This window comes from Trichoderma atroviride, chromosome 1 (assembly GCF_020647795.1).
Source record: "Trichoderma atroviride chromosome 1, complete sequence".
Classification (NCBI taxonomy): Eukaryota; Fungi; Ascomycota; class Sordariomycetes; order Hypocreales; family Hypocreaceae; genus Trichoderma; species Trichoderma atroviride.
In genome coordinates, this window is record NC_089400.1 from 5,952,006 (window position 1) to 5,974,632 (window position 22,627).

General features: G+C 53.3%; 5 protein-coding genes across 5 annotated transcripts; 2 read left to right on the forward strand and 3 right to left on the reverse strand.

Annotated features, from left to right (window-relative positions):
• Nucleotides 1-1,225: 1,225 nt before the first annotated feature.
• On the forward strand, nucleotides 1,226-1,939 carry TrAtP1_002143 (uncharacterized protein; the record flags this gene model as incomplete). Its single annotated transcript, XM_066111328.1, has 1 exon — nucleotides 1,226-1,939. The coding sequence occupies one exon, from the start codon at nucleotides 1,226-1,228 to the stop codon at nucleotides 1,937-1,939; it is 714 nt and encodes a 237-aa protein (XP_065967402.1).
• Nucleotides 1,940-2,867: 928 nt separating this feature from the next.
• On the reverse strand, nucleotides 2,868-5,408 carry TrAtP1_002144 (uncharacterized protein; the record flags this gene model as incomplete). The annotated part of the gene is made up of 2 exons (XM_066111329.1): nucleotides 2,868-5,127; nucleotides 5,401-5,408. The coding sequence occupies 2 exons, from the start codon at nucleotides 5,406-5,408 to the stop codon at nucleotides 2,868-2,870; spliced, it is 2,268 nt and encodes a 755-aa protein (XP_065967403.1).
• Nucleotides 5,409-10,217: 4,809 nt separating this feature from the next.
• On the reverse strand, nucleotides 10,218-14,231 carry TrAtP1_002145 (uncharacterized protein; the record flags this gene model as incomplete). The annotated part of the gene is made up of 1 exon (XM_066111330.1): nucleotides 10,218-14,231. One exon carries the CDS (start codon nucleotides 14,229-14,231, stop codon nucleotides 10,218-10,220), a length of 4,014 nt encoding a protein of 1,337 aa, XP_065967404.1.
• Nucleotides 14,232-17,112: 2,881 nt separating this feature from the next.
• On the reverse strand, nucleotides 17,113-18,469 carry TrAtP1_002146 (uncharacterized protein; the record flags this gene model as incomplete). The annotated part of the gene is made up of 2 exons (XM_066111331.1): nucleotides 17,113-18,361; nucleotides 18,426-18,469. 2 exons carry the CDS (start codon nucleotides 18,467-18,469, stop codon nucleotides 17,113-17,115), a joined length of 1,293 nt encoding a protein of 430 aa, XP_065967405.1.
• An 858-nt stretch (nucleotides 18,470-19,327) lies between these two features.
• On the forward strand, nucleotides 19,328-21,680 carry TrAtP1_002147 (uncharacterized protein). Its single transcript, XM_014085569.2, has 3 exons — nucleotides 19,328-20,116; nucleotides 20,242-20,953; nucleotides 21,010-21,680. Exons 1-3 carry the CDS (start codon nucleotides 19,879-19,881, stop codon nucleotides 21,032-21,034), a joined length of 975 nt encoding a protein of 324 aa, XP_013941044.1. The 5' UTR covers nucleotides 19,328-19,878; the 3' UTR covers nucleotides 21,035-21,680.
• The last annotated feature ends 947 nt before the right edge of the window (nucleotides 21,681-22,627 follow it).

The following is a 22,627-nucleotide window of genomic DNA, read 5'->3' on the forward strand; positions in this document are numbered from 1 at the left end:
TCGTCGTCGTTGGTTTTCCAGCCGTGGAAGGGGAAGAGGGGCCGGTATGCGGAGCAGAGATGGATCCGTTTCTTTTTAATCTCCTGAAGAAATATGAGACCGTTGCAATGATGGAGAGGGTGTGAGATTTGAGATTGAAACTGGAAAGCATCGATTGGATTGGCAGAAAGGGAACCCGGACGGGCGGCTAAAAGATGTGCCGATGGCTTGAAGCTGGTACCGAAGAAGTTACATCATCGCGACTGTGGCTTTACTTTTTGGCAGCTATTATAAGGGAAGGAGCGACAATATCTACAAGGTGACCCGATCTGCACGGGCAACTGCTCCTGAGCAAAGGAGAAGGAAAAAGAAAGGATAAACTTGTCACCTTTCATCCTTCATCTCCTTTTTTGCTCATCTTCTCAGAGAAAGGCTCTCTCTGTCTCCAGTCTGGCAATGCTTGCAACAAAGATTCCACCGCGGTGTCTCTTTTGCCCTGATTGATTCTCTTTAAACGTATCAACTACGCGCCGCCTTTCCAACACCCACCACCGCACCACAGATTCCTCATCTCCATTTGCACCAATGAGACTCCAGGTAAAGTGACTGCATGTATATGCCCACTTACCGAGTACCGCTGCTAACTGATGGCCTCTTCCCTATAGGCTCGGCATTGTCGTCTACGTCGTACTCTAAGAAATCAAGCTTTCCGTCAATGCAAGAGGCGCAAACAACGGATGGAACGGTGCAAGAGGTGCAGACAGCGGATGGAACGGCTATTTCCATACGCTATCCCGAGGCGCTATTCTGAGGTCCCCCCCCATCAAGCTCGGCACCAGGATCCAGTGGGTTCATGGCGTCCAGCTCCATCCATCTGTAGGGGTGTAGCCCCTCCATGTGATACCTACATCATACCCATCGCCTCCTATATCAACGTGAGCAACCCCAAATGCCAGGATAGGTGTGACTTGTCTTCCCAATCAGCCTCTTTCTTGAAGCCAAGACTGCCATAATTGCTATTCATGACCTATAGCCAAAATGGCTGCTCCCATTGCCCTCTTTTCCTCTGCTTTTACTCCATTCACGGTTCAGACACAGTCCTCTCCTCCCATCTCCATATACGGCATCAAATCGTCTGACTTGTCTTCATCGCTTCCCCCCTCTTCTCCTGCTCCATGGATATCCAGAATCGCACATTATCTGGCATCTCGTCGCTCCCAAGCTGATCTCCCATTACTCTGTTGTTATGATGGATCTTCGCGGCTACGGTGCTTCTTCCAAGCCCGCCCATAACACGGAGCTCTACGCCAAGAGCCACATGGCCCAAGACTGCATTGCCGTCATGGACAGCCTTGGATATGCCAACCAGCCCTTTTATGTCTGCGCTCATGATCGTGGAGCCCGTGTCGCTCACAAGCTCCTCGTTGATCATCCTACCCGTGTTCGCAAGGCCATTCTCCTTGATATATGTCCCACCCTGGCCATGTACAACTCGCCAAATCCCGAATTCCCCAAAGTCTTCTTTCACTGGTATCTCCTCATCCAGCCGTATCCTCTTCCTGAGACGCTTATCAATGGGGCTCCGCGCCAGCTCGTCGAGATGTTCCTGGGAGTTGGGAAGCATCCACTCTTCCACAGAGACGCTCTGGAAGAGTACGTCAAGTGTATGGAGGATAAGGACTATGTCCACGCTACGTGCCAGGACTACCGTGCGAGTGCCACACATGACCTTGATGAGGCGAGAGAGGATCTCGACAAAGGAAGGCTAATTCAATCGCCAATCAGAGTCCTGGTGGGTAAAAGGGGCGTCGTCAGTCGGCTGTTTGATGTGGAAAAGGAATGGAGACACGTCACTGCGGATGGCGTGCCAGTTGAGGTCGAGCACATTGAGGCTGGACATTATATTCCAGAACAGGTTCCCGACACTGTTGTCTCCAACATTCTTGAGTTTCTGAAATAACAACAATAGTGAAGCGTGGATATGATGTCTCCAACATTCTCGAGATTTTGAAGTAACAATAACCGCGAAGAGTGGACGCTATGTTGTCGCCCTCTCGTCACAATTTCATTTTCAAAGCAGCAGAAACATCAAAGATGAGCAAGAAGAGCATCAAGATACCATGTTTAATTCTAATACATCTATCTCATTAGGTATATGTGTTATCGCAAAAACGCCGCTACCAACGGCAATCCCCCTTCTTTGTCTGAGAACGAAACAAATCCTTCCTGGCCCTTGTTCTAGTAATTTGCAGATGAATCGGCAAACTGCCCAAGCGTGCGCATTCCCCAATATGCTTTCCATGGTGCGCCCGCTCGAATATGATTTCAGTTAAAAACAATAAAGTCAACCAGGGTAAAAAAAAAAAAAAAGACTGTCAAGAAAAAGAAAAGAAGCTGCAAAACTGAGAAAAGGGCCAATCCAGAACCAGACAAAGAAATATTTGAAAGAAGAAGAAAAAAAAGAAGATAAAAATAGAGCAACGAAGAATCGAGTCCCGCCTTAATGATGCTTTGACAGCCCATTTCTGCTGGTTTCCAAATGCCCTGTATCCATCGTGTCCAAACCAAAAAACGCCGTCAACCTTTGAGCAATGGTTATTTTTTTCGTTCCCTTCTCAGCATTGAAATCGTTTGCTTCCAGCCATTAACCAAAACTTGCTCGCCAATCTAGCTGTTCCCCATCATCTGCCCCGCCTAACCCGTTCAAATCTTCGGACTTTTTGGTGCAGGGCCGTAATGTCACCTCGTCGTTGATTATTATACACAATATACATTAATAGCCAAAAAAGGCCATGAAAAAGCATTAAAAAATGTAAGTTAAAAAATTGGGGGAAGGAATTTCTCAGAAGCCGCTTTGTGTATCGTAGTTTCGTTTTCGTCCTTGCTTTCTAGTTCTCGATGATGGTGGTAGTAGAAAGACGCTTGGTGGCCTCAGATCCCGAGCTGCTCATAGTCTCCAGGGTCAAGGATTGTACCGAATAGCGGAGCGGTTTGGTTCCGTCTTCCTGGTCTTGAGGCGTGTGAGGCTCATCGGTAGACTCACGGCGTCCCGGCTCGAATTCGCTGCCATCGTCATCGACCTCGGAAGGAGGAGCTGTATCGAAGCTTGTATCGGCAACTGATGCGTCCTCTTCCTTTTCTAAAGGCACGCCACCATCCATCGGCACGCCCTTTTCGGTAGATGCATCAAGTTCCTCTGAAGCATCATCAATCTCCTCCTTGGGCTCATCGATATCCTTGGGAGCATTAGCCTCCTCGGAAGCACCGACCTCCTTTGGGGCATCAATCTCCTTGGGAGCATCGGTCTTCTTGGGGGCATCAACTTCCGTTGGCACCTTGACGGGAGTGTCGATAATCTGAGCCATGCTTGGGTGACGGCTATGAGATGCTTCTACGTGTACCTCTCCGTGGGGAACCGGAACAACGCCGCCTCCAAGGCGTGACCAGAACATCTGCTCTCTCAGACGCACGCTTTCTTCCCACGCCGCCTTCTCGTTCTCCTCGTCATCAGCTCGCCAATGTCCATCCTTGATCATGCGAAGGAATCCCAGGAACTGGCAGGTGGATCGTACGCGAACGGTGCAGTAGCTGCAAAGAGGATACCGTTGAGCAGAGTCAGCTTCGCTCACGCGGAAACGGTAGTTGCGCAGGTGCTCTGCATCCTTGCGAGACTCGCCGCATAGAGCGCAAGGGTAAAACTGCGGTTTGGGGACAGGGAGGAAGCCTGATGTCGTCGACGGCACCGGAATAGGCTCTACTACCAGCGAACCATCGGCCACGGCGGCCAGGACAGTACGACGAGCCAGCCATGACAGTCCCGGTGCGGCATCGAGGCGCAGTGTTGGCTCAATATCTTCATTCAGGGTGCGCTTGTAGAAGCGTGTCTCCTTGAGATGAGGGATCGTCGCTGTCGAGTTGTTGGCATTGGGAGACTGCGGGGTGCTATTGTTGTTGCTTGAAAAGCCACCCAATGATGAGGTAGACCCGTTAGAAACATGTACGCTAGAAGTTGAGCCGCCAAGTCCAAAGTTGCCAACAGAGCCACCAGAAGCGCGGTTTCCCGAACGCGGGTGGGTAAGGTGAGCAAGGGCAATAAAGTCTTCATATGCGGCGAGATCGGTTCGCATGACTGGCTGAATCAGATTGATGTAGCTGGTCGGAGGGGCCGGTGTATGTTGAGCATCGGTAGAGTGTCTAGCAGGAGATGGGGTCGGCTTCTCGGCGATCATGTGGTCTTCGTCCTTGGAATCAAAGCCGGGAGTTGAGGGCGTTGTGTTGTTGGTCTGGTCGTCACGTTCCATCATCATGGCCTCCATGACCTGCTTCAGCTCAGACAGCTGCTCCTGTTGCGACTTTAGGAGGCTCTCGGAATCGGTGAGCTGAGACTTGAGCTGGTCGTTCTTTTTCTGCAACATGTTTTGCTGAAATTGAGCGTCTTCCTTGACGGTGATTACCATTTTGTTTGCCTCTTCAAACAGGGCCGTCGTGAGGTTTTCCAGCTCTTGCTCAATCTTTCGCTTCTCCTTTTCTGTATCTAACCGGCCCTTGGTCTCTTCGGAAAGCTTCTGTTGGAGGACTTTCTTCTCGGCCAGCCAGTCTCTGCGTTCACTCTCCAGCGTAGTTTTGCGAATCCAAACATCTCCGGCCATCATTTCGCGCTGAGAGGCCACCTGAGCCTCCAGTTCGCGAATGCGTCCGTGGGCAGAGTCCAGATCATGGCGGGTTGCTGATAATGTGTCATCAAGCGTAGTTGAGTGGTTGATGGCGTGGATGAGCTTCGTGCTGAGCGTGGCAACTTCGTCGCTGAGGCCGGGATGCTGGGAGGTGGTAGAGAAGCTATCGTCACTGTCGTGGCCGATGCCCAAGTGTGAAGTCGAGGGCCTGGCTCCATTGATGGACGAACTGGCGGTTCGCATTCGGGGATCGGGCAGGGTGCTCATCTCGCCGCTGGAAAAGTAGGACGATGCTTTTGACGCGAGTGAGATGATGGGCAGCTGCGAAATTGAGGGTGATTTGGGCGGTGGTCGAGGCCTGTACGATGAGGACGACTCGTCAACAGATCCGGGCGTTGTTGATATTGACCGCAGATGGCTGAGAGATCGGGCTGAGGAAGGGAAATGCTGTGACCAGCCGGCGACGTGGATAAAGCTGAAGGATAAGTTAGTGGGCGACTCCATGGTTTCTTCGCATTGCTTTGTGAACGAGTCATTTATGTCGCCGAGGCGTGGACAAGATAAGCTCAAGATTCAGGACGCGGTGGGAATGCTGAAAGCATAATAAAGTAAAATCAATCAAACTCAAAAAAGAGGAAACCAAAAATTAAATTCAGATACCGGCCGGGACGTCGGAATCAAGCGATGCAGGCGGGAGCAAAGAGTGGAGGTGCGGGAAAGAGGGAACATGCATGCAGGTATGACGTACGAATCCATAGTTGCAGCTTCCTCGAAGCAAAGGCTGAGTGAGCCGGGTGGTGCCTTTTCCTCACTCAATCGCCGCTATTTCGCGAGCGATGCCGTCACTGGTGTAAATCACTGTCGGTGTTTTCCGTATGCGGGTTCGGTTTGTCGTCGCTGTCGCCTGATTGCAGAAGAGAATAAAAGAGAAACTCCAAATGCCCTCTGGTAGAGGATGGCGGAGGAGAGGTTGGGTGTTGGAGGATGTTGAGGAGCAGTTGGGGAATAAAGAAGTAAAAGTAAGGTAGAGTACGGTTGAGAAAGCAGCAAGCCAAGAGTCCAGCACTAGCTTGCCGCTGGCCGCAATCAGGATTAATAAAAAGCTGTAAAGGTTGCAAGGTATCGTATGGCGAATAGGTGTACTAGTAGTAATCCTGAAAGTAAAAGGATGTACTATGCAGGTATCGAAAAGAAAAAGAAGCCAAAAGGAGTGCTAAAAGGGAAGACAAAGAAAGTTGGCAGGGAAGAAGGCGCCAAGCGTCTGTGGCGCTGAACGCGCGCAGAACGATTTTGCGGATACCCGAATGGGGAAAAACTGGAAAAGCGAGAGGCTGATCTGATAGAGAGACCTAACAGAGCGTCGAACAGAGAGTGACGGAGGGATTCTGAGACTGGGAAGACCAGAAAGAAAAAAAAAAAATCCAGGAACAAAGAGGGCTAAGACGGCGTTGTCGGATGCCGGACTACGGAGCTGGTAATAAAGGAGGTCGGTCGGAAAAAGGAAGCGCGGCACACGGTAGAGAAGATTTGGCAGCGCACAAGCCAAGGATGTGCAATAAAAAACGGGCGAGGGAAAGGGTGCCGAAAAAGGGTCTAGGGAGCGCGTATACGAGTACGACGCCGCCGTTGCTTGCTGCAGCTGCAACGTTTCCCGTGCTTGTCGCTCTGTCTTTGATATTCGCTGAGCGAGGTCTTTGTGTTTGCTGTATCGCAAGAGGTCGATGTTGAAACTGTTGAGCCTCTATCGTGGTGTAGTAGTAGGAGGAGGAGGAGTAGTCGCAGATGAGAGGAGTAAGATGGATTGATTTGACTGATAGATCGATGGGAAGCGTATAGGTAGGCAAGCCTCTTGTGAGGGGTGCCGTGTGCTTGGCCTATGAGGGAGGGAAGCGGGCGACGAATAGCCTCTGTTTCGCTCTGCCCGTTGCCAAATGGCGTCTTTTTCTTTGCGCGGGAGGCAAAAAGACGGCCCCAAACTTGGCCTTGTCGCGCAAGCCGCACTGGGCTACTTTGCAGGTACTAGCCGTGCCTAGTCTGGAGAAGTACAAGCAAGGTGCTAGCTCCTGCGATGGTGCCAGTCGAGAAGCAAGGAGAGCCGGCAGCGCCACGCTCAAGCCTCGTTTTCACCCAATGGAGCGGGCTCTGGACCAGGCCTGGTGGCGGAGCGTCACTCGGCAGAATTCGATGCCCCGGCTCGACGCTCGCTGCGTATCTGTCGATGCCGTGCCGAGAGTGAGGAGAGAGACGGCGGAGAGAACTAGGGTGCTGATGATGTGAGATGGAGAGGGGAGATTTGATAAAATAACAGTTCTGGTATTGACTAAGTCGACTCGCTGGTTAGCTGGGGAAAAGCATGAAGCAGTCAGTAGCTGGCTGGCCCGGTGCGAATCGAACGGGTTGGTTGATGCCATGCTCGTGCATACGTACTACGTCAAATGGAATCAGGCGGCCCAGCCGATCTATCTGGAGGCTCCCCTCGTCACTGAAACTTGGTTGGCCTCTCTCTAGCCTCTTTGCCCTCTTTGCCCTGCGCGGTTCTTGTATCGCCAAGGGCACTTTTGGACTAGCCGGTGGAGCACTGGATGCAGCAGCACAGCTCCACGAGGCACATGGATGGGCGTCGTACATAGATAGCCGGGGCAGGTGGAACAAAAAGGCGAGTCAAGGGATCGCGGTTGGAGCAGGGCCCCCAGCTTTTGTGGCCTGTGACGTGACAGCTGTAAAGGCGCATGTATGTACAGTAGGTATGCTGTTGGTATGTCGTACAGCGGCTGGACGTAACAGCATGAAGCCATCGCGAGCGAAAAGAAAGAGAGCAGTTGGTGATGGCTGATGGGTAGGTACCTGAGGAAAGAAGCAAGAGTGACATGCAAAGGTACCTGCAGACGCTAGCGCCTTTTCGCTGCCCGTCCGATAACCCTAACCCAGATTAGGCAATACTTTCCTTTTCTGGGCAACGCAGCGTATACAGCGGCTGAGACTTTTTTTTTTTTTCATCTCACTTGACTCTTGTTCTCTCAGCTCGCTCGTTTCTTAGACACTTTGTCAGGCACCAAGGCTCAACGCAACAACCCCATCGCAGCCAACCAAAGCACAGCGCCGTATGCAGAAATAGCCAATGAATGACAGAGGCCTGACGCTGCGACGCCATCATCAACACGCAAGGGCCCGTACTGGGTACTTGGGGTAGCGCGTTGTATCGTGTCGATTTAGGCGGCAGCGATCCTTGGATGCGCATGTATCCTGTACCCGGCGAGTGGTCTCGATGCTTTTTATTTTCCTTATTTTCCATAATTATTTGCATGTCATCATTTGTTGATTGATTCTGGCGGCTAAAGAGGCCAAAGCTGCCAATAGCCGGCATCGCGGGAAGAAGACAACCTACCTATGAATTTACGCAATACGCATTGTCGTATCTAGTAATTTGAAATAATAATAATAATAATAAAAAAAGCAACGACGGCTACCACCTGGGTGACATTTGCTGTGCCTTCTTCCGATGCTACAAAGGTCCTGCGCCGTGCTACTGCACAAGAAGGTTCCTCACCTGCAGCCATTAAAACAGGGAGCCTCTCGCTCGCATGCAGCTGCTCGATACATGTCTAAACTCCGGGCCTCGTACGGGTACCAGGGACGAGGCTCCATCGCCGTGCAGAAAAAAAGGACCAGCTGCCTTGCGGCCCCTACAGCGCCTACAGCGCATCCAGGCCCTGCAAAGGCGCGTCAGGTGTTCTCAGATGCAGGGGGTATCTCGCTGCTTGGAGCGCCTAGAGGGATCCATCGCATGTAGCCTGTGCCGTTAGCCTCTCGCCTCCATGCCAGTCAGCAGCAAGCATCTTTGGCAGTCACGCTCGCTTTTGATAAAAGAAGCCAATTGAGCCTTTCAATTGCTGCTTCCGAGGCTTTCTTGATGACCCTAGGTACCACTGTACTCCTTGCTTTGAGCCCGTGAGCACAACAAGAGACAAGAACAGCGCATGAGACAAGACTCAACACGTTTTGCCTGCCAACAAATCATCGTCACATCACCAACCCGGCCAATTGATTCTGAATCACCATCGTCGTCACATCAATCAATAGCTGCCCATCACAAGCATCAATAGCTGGCCCCCGCGCCCTCGCCACAGGCCCAACTATTGGGGGCCCCCCCTCAGAAGAAACAAAAGTCCAACGCATCTACGAAGCAAATCCATCGATAGAGCCACCTGTACCCGTCTACCGTTCACTCATCCGCTAGCAGCAGGTGGTATTACTGCTATACTCGCTTCGTATTTTCCAAAGCAGCCGAGCCATCACTCTCACTTGTCTACTACGCCATTTGCCAATCCACTACCTGAAACTGACGAGGATCATCAGGCACAATTTGCGCGCGCCCCATCTCTGCGGCCTCGTATCACACTTTTGCCAATCCATTTCATACGAGCGCGCTCGTAACCAAAATCCCCATCAGATGTCCTCTGCATTGAGATATATGGGGGCAGCTAGGTACAGATACAGACTATTGCCAACACCAGTTCGTCAAAACAGCGCGTTCACCACCCCGTACAGATTGCAAAAAAAGAGCAGCTCCCAATCGCCTAACCTTGCGTCCAAGCTAGTCGCTTTCAAGAACTTCAACGGACAGGCACAGTCAAAAAAAGCGATATTCCCCAGTTCTACTTTAAAAAGTACCTGCAGGGTGACATTTCGTACAGCAGATGGGTACAAAATAGTCTGCGTAGTGCAAACGCGTCATCGTCACCATCTAACTCGCTCTACTGTATACATGAGTACATTCTCAGCGTTTAGGGAGAAAAAAGGCATTTCCGTACTGCGTCCGTCAATTAAGATTGAGCGCAAACCAGTCTAGTCCCCAAATCATATTACCACTTCCGTACCTCATGCGGAGCACGCTTGACGACATTTTCTCTTTTCGTGATGTGAGGCTTGTGCTAGCCTTGCTAAACCGACCGATTCCGTCATCATTTCATCTCCATCCCCGGAAGAGCCGCTATGTTACCTAAAGCAGGGCAGGATTACTAACTAGACAACGTGATGATCTATACATGAAGATACCAACAACCTACGGAGTAACAATGAAAGACTATGAGGTGGCTCCAATAGGACACGTATGATTAACGTTTTTGCTGCAACCGAAGGAGTCCGTAATCATGGCTCTGTTGAGATTTCTATGCACAACAGTAAACTACTGAGAATATAATACAGGCCACTTATAGCAAGTATAGTACATGCTTAAAACAACAGTAAAGTCTTGTTACATCAACTGACAAACACCCATTCTAGTCAAGTTGTATCTGTGTCTAGCTACATGATTGCAAATCAATTTCCCCTTGTAGCGTTCCATTTCTCTCTCTGGTCAAAATCGCTCTTCTCTCTTCCAACTTTTTGATCCATGCCATTTGTACAAATGAAACTGAATTGGGTATCTGAAACGACACATATGTCCTTCTCTAGGGGAGAAACTACAGAGCTGGATTAAATATATAAGGGGAAAAAAAGAAAAAGAAAAAAATTGTAAAGGAAAAAGAAATAGCAATTTGTCGTATGTACCGCGAACTAGATAGTTCATTCTTCTCTCCAGTCTGCAAATTCTTGCTCGCCAAACGGGTTCCATTCTTGGCCGGGATAGCTAGTCGCACTCATCTTGGGCGTCTCGTCCTCGGGCTCGTAGAATATCTTCTCCTCTTGTGATGCCAGTCTAATGGCTCGCTTGCGTGCTTCTTCGGTGTCTTCTAATTCAGCCACCACAGTATTAGATCGCTTCACGTTTGCCTGCGCGGCTTCCGCCTGCTCGTTCGACAAGGTTCGAGATACAGTGGGTTGCACGCCATTCTCTAGCTTTCTAGGTGTAGCAGAATAAAGATCGTCCTCTTCCAGCTGTTGAGCCTTTTCTATATCTATGCCGAGGCTTGAAGCTCGAGTCGATTCGGCAGTCTTGTCTGATTTTGTTTCATGTTTCAAATCTGGCTTCTGATCGGCCCCTACCGACACAGCTGGGCTTCGCGAGGCAGACCCAAGACCATTTGCGACAGGTAGGTTCTCTCTTTCAGATGGCTTTGGGCTGGCCGATTGCGATTTTGCCAGATTGCCGCCCAAGTCACTGGATGGCCGTGGTAGACCAGCTTTGCTGTTCTGGCTACTTTGGGAATGATGCCTATTGTGCTGGGCATTCAGCGAGCTGGGGCTCTGGGAGTTGAAGTAGTCAGACCGAGGATCGGATGGAAATCTCATATGCAGAGGTCTCTCATGAGGCAAAGGTGCCGAAACCGGGCCTTGAACCATTAGAGGTGACTGTTGGGCCCCGTGATATTGCGCCGGCTGAGGCTGATGGTGCTGATGCTGATGACTCATGGGTGGAGGGTGAGCTCCCTGCCGTTGTCGCTGCAGATGTTGTTGCGGATGTTGCGGATGTTGCTGAGGGTGAAGATGCTGCTGCTGCTGCTGCTGCTGCATGTGTGATGGTACAGGACCAAACTGACCATGTGGCATCTGTTGACGAGGATTGGGTTGATATGGCGACAGCACGGTTCTACCCTCGCCGTGCACTGCTGCATAGCCTCTGGGAATCGGGACGCTTTCATAACGCGGCTCTGATGAACGAGTTTGGCCTTGCGGCGCGCCCTGCTGCTGCAAAGGTCCGGGGGGCATAGTCTTTGCTCTGGGAAGATTAGGTGGCTGCATGGGCTGCTGCATGGGCTGCTGCGTAGATTGCTGCTGCATAGACGGCTGCATGTATTGACCTGCAACAGGCCGTTGCCCCTGCCCCTGCACTTGTCCAGGCTGCGGCTGATATCCCTGCGGACGAGGCTGTGGGTTCGGGTGTGGGAGCTGTCTGGCGCTGGGAGACGGCTCAGGCCTTTGAGCTTGGACAAGCTCAGGCTGCTTCGAGGTTCGTCTGAGAGCTCCCAGCAGCTTGTTGGCCTTGATCTTGTCTCCCACTGGAATCTTGCCCTGGCCCTGTTGCTGCTGTAATTGTGGCGGCGGCTGCTGTTGTTGCTGCGGCTGCGCCTTTTGGGAGATTTGCTCCGTCACTCGGTTCCTAAATCCCTTCCATCGGGATCCCTGGTTTTCTTTCGGTTGAGGTGAAGCGTCTGGAAATTGAGTAAATGCTCGCCCAGATGGGACAGGAAGTCCTGACACGAGGTTTTGTGGTCCAGATTGCCGAGTGCTATGGACTGGGGTCGACGCCTCTGAAGCGATGGAGGCATTTGAAACACTCACAGAGGGCGGATATTGAGACCGCTGCTGCAGCGCTGGTTGGTTGCCATCAATAGGAACAGTTGATAACTGAGAAAAATGCTGAAACTGTTGTCTCTGGTCTGGTGCTAGTAGTGCAGGCCGCTGCTGAGGTATAGGCCGTTGCTGAGACTCGGGACGTTGCTCAGATTCAAGTCGCTGCTGAGACGTAGGCCGCTGCTGAGCTATAAGCTGTTGCTCAGACTCAAGTCGTTGCTGAGATGTGGGTGGCTGCTGAGTTTCAGATCTCTGCTGAGGCTCAGGTCCCTGCCGAGGCTCGGGTCTCTGTTGAGATTCAGGACTTTGGTGGGATTCAGGCCGAACCTGGGACTGGAGAGTGGCTGGCGGTTCGACATTCTGCGCCTCTGGCAGCTTCACAGCGGCCAAAGCTGGCGAGTGCAACAGCTGGTGCTCAGATGCCGGCGTTACAGCTTTGCTAGATACCTCCGACTTTGGAATCTGTGGCGAGGCTTCGCGGGAAATTGCCGCTTCTTCTTCTTCTTTGGTTTGGTGCAAAGAGACTTGTTCCTGCTGAACGGACTTGGCGTCCGACTTTTCACGAAGCGAAGAGACGGATGGGAAAGAATGGATCGATGGTGGTGGCAGGTCCTTTGGAGCAGCAGACTGATTGATGGTATCAGGACCAGCAGGTGGAGGAAGAGACGTCTCAGGAGGCGGCGTAATTAGAATCTCATTTCGCTCAGGGATGTGCTCCTCCGCCTTGAGATTGGACGATATGGAAATGTCTGGAGACACTGTTTGTGATCTTGAAATCTCTTCTTCGCTCACGTTATCGTCCAATCCGCCAAGTTGGAGAGCGGCCATCTTTTCTTGAAACATGAAATCCTGAAGCTTGGGAGTCTTTTCGTCCGTCGTCGAGTCAGCCTTGAGCCCGAGCTGCGCTTCCAAGCCCTCGCCGCCCGTAAGATTGTGGCCGACTTGCAAATTGTCCTGGCCCATTCCCTGTGTTAATTGATTAATTGGAGGCGATGTCACCGCTGCAGGAGCTGCCTCGTCTTGGACGCTCACAATATTGGACAGCGGAGAGACTGCTCTGGCTTGGTTGTCAAGAGGAGCAGAGTGAAGGTGAGGGTTGGCAAGGTGCTTCTGAGCAGGCTGCTCTTCGTGGCGGTAATCCTGGAGTGATTCCTCGAATCCCAGGCTGGACATTGATTCCAGCGGGTCAAGTGCAAAGTCCAAAGACGGCAGTTGCATAGGCGGTGCCTGGATCGTCGCTTGAGAGGCCTGCCTTTGGTCATCATTGCTCTGCTGGGATGTGGGCATTGGGCCTAATGAAGTCCGATCTTGACGGGAACGACTAAATAGGCCAGCAATACCGGATACCTTGGCAATGTCGGATATCCTCCTCTTCTGAGGAATTGCTTCGCCACCAGGACCAGCAGCTTGGTCAAACGCGGAATTTGCGGTGGACGAGCGAGAGAAATTACCAGGGCCAATCTTGCCGCTAAACAGAGAGCGCTTCCGCTCTTCGTGAGAATCAGTAGTGGGCATCTCCGCACCTCCAACTTGATTCCGAGGAGCCTGATCCGCCGATATGGGGCGGCCAGCGAGTCCGAAGAAGCTGGCTCGCTTTCTCTTTCGATCCGAGGCGTCTTCCGTTGCCACGCTGGCTTCAGACATTTCGTCTCCGCGCGGTTTAGCGTCAGAAACAGAGCTTCGGCGCTCTCTAGAGGTGGCTCTCGCAAGTCGTGTCCCAATGTCTCTGAAGATGCCCGAGTTCCTCCTACGGCCGCGGTCATCAGTTGCCACACCACTCGCAGGGCTGTCTGATTGGCCCTGTTGCTGCTGTTGCTGCGGATGCTGTCGGAGACCAGCCGATCCTCCTTCTCTGGGCGGGCGGCCTTGTTGCATCTGGGGAGGGGGAGCGCCTTGGCCTCGAATGTGCTGCTGCCGCGGGTCTTGTGCAGGAGAGAGGGAAAACAAGTCTGGATAGCGCCGAGCAGATGATGGAGGCACGTCGCTCCTGAATCGACTTGGAGGGCCCTGGGCGGGAGGCATTGGAGCAGCTGGATATTCCAAGCCAATCTCTTTATCGTATGCGCTATAGGCGAACTGCTGTGCAATGTCTGTGCCAGAACGCTTCTTGGTGACTTGAAGTGGCGCAGTTAGGTGGCTTTCTTCCAGTATCCAACCTGAAGGTGGAGGTTTCTGGACTAAGCTGCTCAGTATCGGCGCAGGCATTCCCGGAGGCACATTTTGAGGGCCGGCCTGGGCAAATTGAGGATGAGGCCCTCCAGGATATTGCTGCTGATACTGGTGACCCGCATTAGGGGTCTGCCCCTGACTAAAGTTGACTGCCGTCGGCAGCGGTACCCCTTGCATTGGCTGAGGGGGGAAGGGCTTTGTTCGTATTGATCAAGGCGTCTGCGGGAGCTGCCGGCCTGTCGAAGCCGCCAGGAGGAGCGCCATTGTTGCCATAGTTGCCGTCGGTGCCGGCAACAGCCCAGCCATTGGCATCGTCGGCATGGTGTTGGTCGTCGTCGTCCTCGTCCAGGGAGAAGCGCTCCGTGGCCCGTCGAGCCTTGGCCTTGGGGCCAAACGTCGAGCCTCTCCTGATGGGCGGCAGGCCGATGAAGGACGAGTTGCGCTGGGGCGTCTCCGGGCCGCTCTGGGCGCTCTGGGGCTGGATTTGAGTTTGGGTTTGGGTTGGTGGCTGCCAGGCCTGATGTTGGGGCGCATTAGCTCCGGCTGCAGCTCCGACAGCTCCAGCAGATCCGACAGCTCCAGGCCCCGCGGTTTCCTGCATCGCCATTGCCCGGTGCGACATGGACATTCGCTGGGCCTGGCTCTGCTCGCCTTGGTGTTGCACCATGACCCAGTCGTCCGGTGTCACCATGTCCAAGTTGTCCAAGTTGTCCGACCCCGGCTGGCCGGCGGGGAAGAAGCCTGCGCCTGCCTCGTGCTCTGCTGACGCATAAGCCCCGGGCAGGAAGGAACTGGCGATTACTAATTCGCCCAGTCTGACGTGGTCGTCGTCGTCGATGGACTCTTTGACCGGCGACACGTCCTGGTGCTGGATGTCGTTGTCGACGGCCCACGGAAAGGCCGATCCAGGTCCCGATGCGGCGTTCAAGGGTGAGATCGGAGACGGGTCGGGCAGCTGTGGCGGAGTCGTCTCAACAATCTCGACGCTGCTGGTATGTGGGGCGGGATCGTCCTGCGGCCTTGGCTCGAGGCTGAAGCGCCATGTCGAGCGTCGATGCGGTTTGTGGGGGACGGGATAGTCCGGAGGAGCTGTATCGACCTGCAGAGAAGAAGAGAAGACATTAATATTCCATTCACCACATTATGAGAAGTCGGGAAAGGGCAGTTCATGTGGGGAGTGGCGGAGGAGGGTGTGACGGAGAGGAGAATTATATGGGGAATGTTGGCGTGAAGAAGAAGAGGAAGAGGAAGAAGCTGCTTTCGGTGTAAGAAAAAAAAAGGAGGCAAATGATCATTTGCCGTGTAATTCCTATCTCATTTGCCCACGATTCACACATCATGATGCTCCAATTGTTTTGTCTTTTTTTAGCCCCATATATAAAGGGAAGGGCGGGTACAAAGAATTCTAATCTCAGAGCATCATTCAAGATGGCCGACATTGTATCCAGAAAGCAGTAAGAGAGAGTGACAGACGTGAGTGAGAGTGAGAGAAGAAATATTATTCCTGTCAAGGGAAGAAAATGAAAGAGGAAAGACGATAGATCGGGCCCACTCACTGCGAGTAGGGGCTTAAGAGAGAAAAATCAATCAATGAAATACCTTGTCCCCGCTTCCGCGCAGTTTGCTTTTGCCCTTGCTCAACAGTCCCTTGCCCATCTTTCCAGCTGAATGCATGAACTCCTTGCTCTTGTTGCCAATCTCTTTGCCCGAGTGGCTCAGCGCGCTGCCGGACATCTGAGATGGCATCGACAATCCACCCAACCTGGAGCGAGCGCCGACACCTCCGCCGCCGCTCTGGGGCCCGGCCGTGCTCGGCGATTGCTGGTAATGGGGCTGTTGACCGGAGGCCTGGGATCCCGCCGGCAGAGCAGCATTGTTAGTAGTAGTCAGTTGCAATGTCTGGCCCGGAGCAGACTTGGAGGCCGGCAGATCGGGGTGCTCGGCCGTCATGTGCACCAGCCAAGTGTCCAGGCCAGAGTCTCTGGCAGCCAGGATCTGGCGCGCCTCGCCATACTTGCCTATCCTCTCCACCGGCGTCGACAATGCCATGATGTCCTTGAAGTTCATTGCCTTGGCCTGGGGGAGTGCCGCATTGTGAACAGGGGTCTGTGGAGCGGGTACAGACGCTGCAGAAGTCGGTGAGGACACGGCCGGGTGAGATTCTGCACGAGGTGGAGTTGCCGTCTCCAGACTGACGGATCCCCGGTCAGCCAACGGCTTTTCATCCACAATGGATTGGCGTGCCTGTTCATGGGCAGTGGTGGAAGGCTTGTCGCTGAGAACAGACACAGACACCGGAGAGGGAGGCTCCGGGAGTGACGAATCCTGCCCCGGGACGGATGTGTGAAGCGCCAGGGGTGCACCCACGCCAGATGCCGCCGGTGGTGCCTGCGACAGCTGGGATACAGGGCTATGGCTACGAGATTCGTTAGTCAGGTTCGTCACGGATGGCTCAAGTGCCTGGCCAGATGGTGCAGTAAGATGAAGTGCGGGAGCAGAGGAGCCATCGTCTGTTGGCGGGGCTGCATGAGGAGTGGGAGTAGGAGTCTGCGCCTGGCCTGCTGTTGGAGTGCGCTGCTCGTCCTCCCAAGAAAATCTCCGTCTGAGTGAAGAATGCGGATCCAGTGTTTCCTCTATTCCCTCTCCTTGCTGCTGTTCCTGTGCCGATTGCTGAGGCGGCTGTGGAGTGGCGAGATTCTCAGATGGCGGTGCCGGCGCATCGTCTAGGCTTCCTGTAGCATCTGCCCAGTAATTGTCGTAATCTCCAAGAGTGTAGCTGCTCTCTCTGACGGCACTTCCATCTCCCGCTGGATGCAACTGAGGGCCATCGCTGAGAGGCTTTACTTCAGCAGCAATTACACCCGAAGGGCTGAGAGTCCGCATGATCTCATCACTGAGCACGTCGTTCTCTTTCAGGGGGCTATCTTTGATGGGAGACGATGTGCTGGTGCTGTAAGTCTGCATTGTTTGGAACAGCTGGGGATTCTCAATCTCTGCCAAAGACGCCGTCCTGCCCGGCTGAAGAGGCTCTGTTGGAGTGATTTTCGTGCCTTGTGAGTCAAACATGGCAACGGCAGTTCGTGGTTCGTGGGGGCTGGGCGTTCTCAAGGGGGGGGACAGAAGGCATGTTTCTGCCAGGAAATAGATCGGCGGATTGAGAAAAGGGCGCACCGCCCGCTATCTCTGGATGGTCTTGGCCTGCAGCCGATGGACTGGCTTGATTGTAGTCAATGGCTGGAGGGGCGGCTGCTGGGCTGGCAGTCGGCTCTTCACCTGTGTCCCCATGAACTTTGTTAATGACGGCTTCTTTTGGAATAGTGTTGCTTGCAGACGATGAGAAGAGGTCTGTTCCAAAGGCAGACATACGTGAAAGGTCCGGCAGCTTGGGGCTGACAGACATTCGCCCACGGTCGATTTGAGACTCAACAGCGTCTGGATGAATTCCCAGGCTGCCCGGCTGGTCACTATGAGACGAAGGCTCCTCGTCCCTTTCCCACGTATCACGTGTATCCTCCCTAGCCAAAGGTGCCGGCACAAATGCACCTTGATCGCTTCCAGCGGTGGCAGTCGGACCTAGCGCTAGAGCCGCGTAGTCTTCATTGTCATCCGCAAGACGACTGTAGTTATCGGGAGAGTAGATGACGGGAGGCGGTTGGTCCGCGGGCGGGGGGGATGTGGCGGGATTCTGAGGCGGCGTCATGAAACGATCGCCAGCAACGGGAGGAGTGGACGAGGGCTTCACGGCCTGTTCAAAGCTGGGAGTGCGCGACACGTTGAAGCCGCTTGGGCCCTGGAGCTGTTGGGCCTGCGAGGGCAGCTGAGCTATGCCGGCCAACGACGGATTGCTGCCGTTGCCACTGCCGTTGCCGTAGCTGTTGCCGTAGCTGCTGCCGTCGCCGTCGCGCACCGGCACAGACTGGGGTGATACCACATGGTCGTTGGCAATCGAGTCCGAGGCGCTGCGGATCGAGAGGTCCGACACGTCAGGCGACGCAACGGCAATGCGCGGAGACTCGCTGGCCGGCACGGGAGGCTGCGGAACGTGGGATCGCAGCGACGGCAGCGCACTCAGGCTCGAGGCCGGGCTGGGCGTGTTGTGGCGAGAGTGTAGCAGGTCGGTGCCGGTAAAGGTGCGCAGCTGGGGGTTGATGGGCGGAGGCGTGGCCGAGTCGTGATCAGACTCTTCGTCGTACTCGTCAGCCCCCCAGTCGTCGCCGTCATAGTTTTGGACCTTGGCCTCGACCCATTTCCGCGTCTTGTTGCGCTTAACATTGACCTGGTAGCTAGTTGACGCAGAGTCCTGGTTTCTAGAACAAGACGAGTGGTTAGTTTGGAGGCTGCAATGCGAGGGGATTGGGAGCTTGGCCGTACAGAGAAGTCTGAGCTCGCCGCACTTGGTTGTGCGAGCCGTCCATTGTGTCTGTGGACAGGATGCGAAAGCGTTCCTACTGTCTGGACCTAAGCTCTAAGCATGCTTCTTCGAGCTTGAAAAAGAGCTGCAGAGGGCCGTCAGATGGGAATTGCTCCCTCCTCCAGGCGTATAGCTGGTAGGAGTGATGTTGTGGCCAGCTGCTCGCCGTCCTTTTGAAGCCCGCAGATGATACAGAAACCAGAACGAGTAAGATGGTTTATTTGCGATTTTGCGAAAATTATCAGTTGGAGCGGAGTAAGTCGTCGGCAGGGGCTACACGGGAGAAGACAGCCGAGGAAATAATAAAAGACGCCGACAAATAATATTGATGTTTTACAGAAAATCAAACACAAGCGCCGCGATCAGAGATTTGTGACGATCTGGCGAGGATGCGGAGAGGAGGAAGGCGCGAACCCGGTGGTGGCACTTTTGAGGCAGGAGATGGGTGCTCTTGCACTGGCACTTGGCCACTTGCCCAGCGTTATGCGGTGCAAAATGCTGGGGGGGAAGCAAAAAGGCTGGCGCGTTGCAGCGCCTGTGGCTGGTGACGGGATCGATGATGGCACGGCACAGGCTCCAAGGCCTGGAGGGACGGCCTAGAACCGCATCATGCCAGGTACTGGGTACCGGAGTCGATCGAGAAGTGTCCCCCATGAACCATAATCAAACAAGGTAGAGGCTACTCAGCCCAGGCCGTGAACTAGACGGGATCCTCCTTACGAGTCCTCTGGTGGCTATGCCCACCCCGGCGCCCGCTATCCACTACCGGCCTGGGCCTTGGTTGAATAAGTACCTAGGTAGGTAGAATACGATTTGCCCAAGTACCTCGTCCTACTGCAGGCTCTATGCCGGTACTTTGTCGGCCTTTGGTCCAATCAGGACGCACGTGTGGCGACCTTGCAATTCGAACAACGTGGATTCATCAAATCTCCCTGTACGCTAGAGCCGCCGTTACGAACGAAACCATCGTCTTGTCTTCAACCCCATCATTTCGACCCTCAGCAGGGACTTCGCTCCTTATACCTTTTTCGAGTTTACGTCTTACTTAGTTTTTGTTTTTAATTAACCTATCCTTGCCGCGCCATCAGCCCGCCTGAATCTGCCATTTCCGAAGCGACCGCGACAGCACGACCATCTTCTCAGATTACCTACTCCAGTTCAGCCTCGACTCCTGGTTCCTCGGCTGCCGGCAGAGAGCTCAACTCCGTTCTTAATATCACGCTCTATTCTCCATACTCTACAGCGACTAGCAATCGACGAGAGGCCGCTGCTCCATCCATCAGCCTACCCCCGGCTAGCGGCTTTGATATTTCGGCCACGAGGCTACCCAGCAGCAGGGAAAACAGATAGGGCCTCGAATACACCAGACGCGCGGGTCGCAGTCCGGGATACAGCACAGCAGACCATCGCAAAATGGCCGTCGCATCGATCCAAGACCGGACCGCCGAGTTCAAATCGGTCCTCGCCCAGGCGCAGCGCCGCCAGAATGCAAACAAGGCGAGCGCGCAGCGGAAATCGCTGCTCAACGACGCGCAAAAGTCGGCCGCAAATGGAGATGGGCGAGTGAGGAGATCAGACTTTGCCAGGAAGGCGGCGGAGATTGGAAGAGGCATCTCGGCCACCATGGGCAAGTTGGAAAAGCTGGCGCAACGTAAGTACTTGTATATCGAAGGATTGATGTTTCGCTGGGTGGGATTTCGAATGATTGGACGGAATTGGAAAAAGTTGCGACGTCTTGAATTCAAAAAGACCAAAACAAGCTGACAATATGAGCAGTCGCAAAGCGCCGCACCCTCTTTGACGACCGGCCTGTGGAAATCAACGAGCTCACATTCGTCATCAAGCAAGATTTGTCTTCCCTGAACCAGCAGATCGGCGCCCTGCAGACAATGTCGAAACAGCAGCACCCAAAGGCAGACCAGGAAGGCGAACACAACAAAAACGTCGTCTATCTACTACAGGGCAAGTTGACGGATGTCTCAGTCAACTTCAAGGACGTGCTGGAAGCCCGAACAAAGAACATTCAAGCGTCGCGGTCGCGCACCGAGAACTTTATATCTTCAGTGTCTCAGCATGCGCAGCACTCTCAGCCGTCCCTGCAGCAATCCGCATCGCCGCTATACGGGACCCCGAACCGAGCATCGCCTGCGCCTGGCAACGACACCCTATCGCTAAACCCCGGCCCCATGGGCGATCAGCAGCTGATGATGATGGAAGAGGCGAACCCGGCCAACTCGTATATCCAGCAGCGAGGCGAAGCCATTGAGGCCATTGAGAGGACAATCAACGAGCTGGGCGGCATCTTTGGCCAGCTGGCCACGATGGTTGCCGAGCAGAGCGAGATGATTGAGAGAATCGACGCCAACACGGACGACATTGTGGACAATGTGGACGGAGCGCAGCGCGAGCTGATGAAGTACTGGTCGCGAGTATCGAGCAACCGATGGCTGATTGCCAAGATGTTTGGAGTTTTGATGATTTTCTTCTTGTAAGTCGGGCTGCTATCTATGCCTTTTCCATACATTTGCTAACTTGGGGAAACAGGCTATGGGTTCTGGTTTCGGGCTAAGAAGATGGCCAATATGATTGCTTCTCATAGACGCGGCTGTACGGATATCATTCAGGACGGTCTTGCTGTCCATTTCATTTCTATCAATTGAAGTTGGTGTTGTACAATTAGGTGGAGCAGAGGCATTAATCAAGGAAGATGGGGCAAAGAATAAAGGACGGCGTTGTTGGCATTGGGAATTTTTCAAGTTTTATGTCATCCTTCATGTCACTTTTAACGTTGCTTGTTTGAATTTTCTGCAATTGGCAGACTACCGTCAGCCTGAAGGAACATGTATGTATTTTGCTGCCACACGCTCTCAGCGATTTTCACATGATGGATGTCGCACATATTCCGTCTGATCTGGATGCGGCTGCGCCAAAACCATAAGCACGGGGGTGGGGATAAAATGCGCAGGTGCGAGGTCCAACTGACGCTTCGGGGAGGGGCTTCGGGGTAGATGCCCCTGAGCTGAGCTGCTAGGAGCGCTGCGGCTGCTGTGCTTGGGGCGCTCAACCGCTGTATTTAGTGCTGCCAGCGCGGTGGGGCTCCATCTCTACCACAGCTCCTGCAGCCAAGAATAGGGGATGCGGATCTTGGGCTCAGGGTGATGCTCACGATGCGTTTGAAACTATTACACTGAGTATTGCATGAATATCATCTGAGCATTTGCACATCACCTGTACGATACGCAATTTTGCTCTCCATGGAGCATCATCTTTCTATTTCATTTTCTCAGCACCTTGTGTCGTCCAGTCTTTGCTGGTGTGCCGCTGCGCCTCCGCCTTGGCCAAGGTCCCGCGACAGCCACTAGCAGCGGGCCATCAGGGCACAGTTCCAGGGCATTGGCTGGGATTGGGCTGAGCTGATAGCACCACCGATGCTGCTAAAGTGCTGATGCAGGATCAATGAATGAGATGGAAACTCGCATGGCTCTGGCTTTTTGGCTGGTTTCATCGGCATGATGAGGTCTTAATGTAGGGGAAGCGTCTTGATTTCTATATTACATGGCATGTAACATACAAGGGGAATGCAGGATAAGTAGGAAGATACAGCTTCAAAGGCAAGACGCAAAGATGGAAATCATCAGATACTACAAGCACGAGTAAGAGGATTCTACAACCAGCCTAGCGTCTGCTATTTTTATGCCATTCGTATCTCATCTTGGGGATCCTATTCGCACACCCCGAAAGCGGCGTCAGTGTCAGCCTCGCCCTGTCCACAGTCTAGCTTTTGGGGCCTTGTGCCGCTCTGGTTTTTGACCTGTTTTAAATTCCAAAGCCAGAATCGTCACCCTAAATCCCTCTCTTGCTTTTCGACTCTCCTTGTCGCTTCTCGCCTCTTCTCCCGTCAGCCCTCTGTCACAACGTCGTCTCGCTCGTTTCTTACGCGTCTCTCTCTTCTTCTCTCTCTCCTATACAGCAATCTCAATCCGCGTCATTGACTGATTGATTTTCAACTGAAACCGTCTCTCTCCTTGTCCGACGCTAGCACAAAGCCACAGGGCCAACTCTCCAAGATCGACAACAGCTGCGCTCCTCCTCCTTTTCGTCTCTGAAGCTCTTCCGATCGCTCGCTCGCTCGTTTCGTCCATTCGTTCATACAAAAAAAAAA

Coding starts and splice junctions, on each gene's coding strand:
- TrAtP1_002147 (XM_014085569.2), top strand. CDS start 19,879: ATGGCCGTCGCATCGATCCAAGACCGGACCGCCGAGTTCAAATCGGTC. Junction 20,117..20,241: donor GTTGGAAAAGCTGGCGCAAC/GTAAGTACTTGT, acceptor CAATATGAGCAG/TCGCAAAGCGCCGCACCCTC. Junction 20,954..21,009: donor GTTTTGATGATTTTCTTCTT/GTAAGTCGGGCT, acceptor TTGGGGAAACAG/GCTATGGGTTCTGGTTTCGG.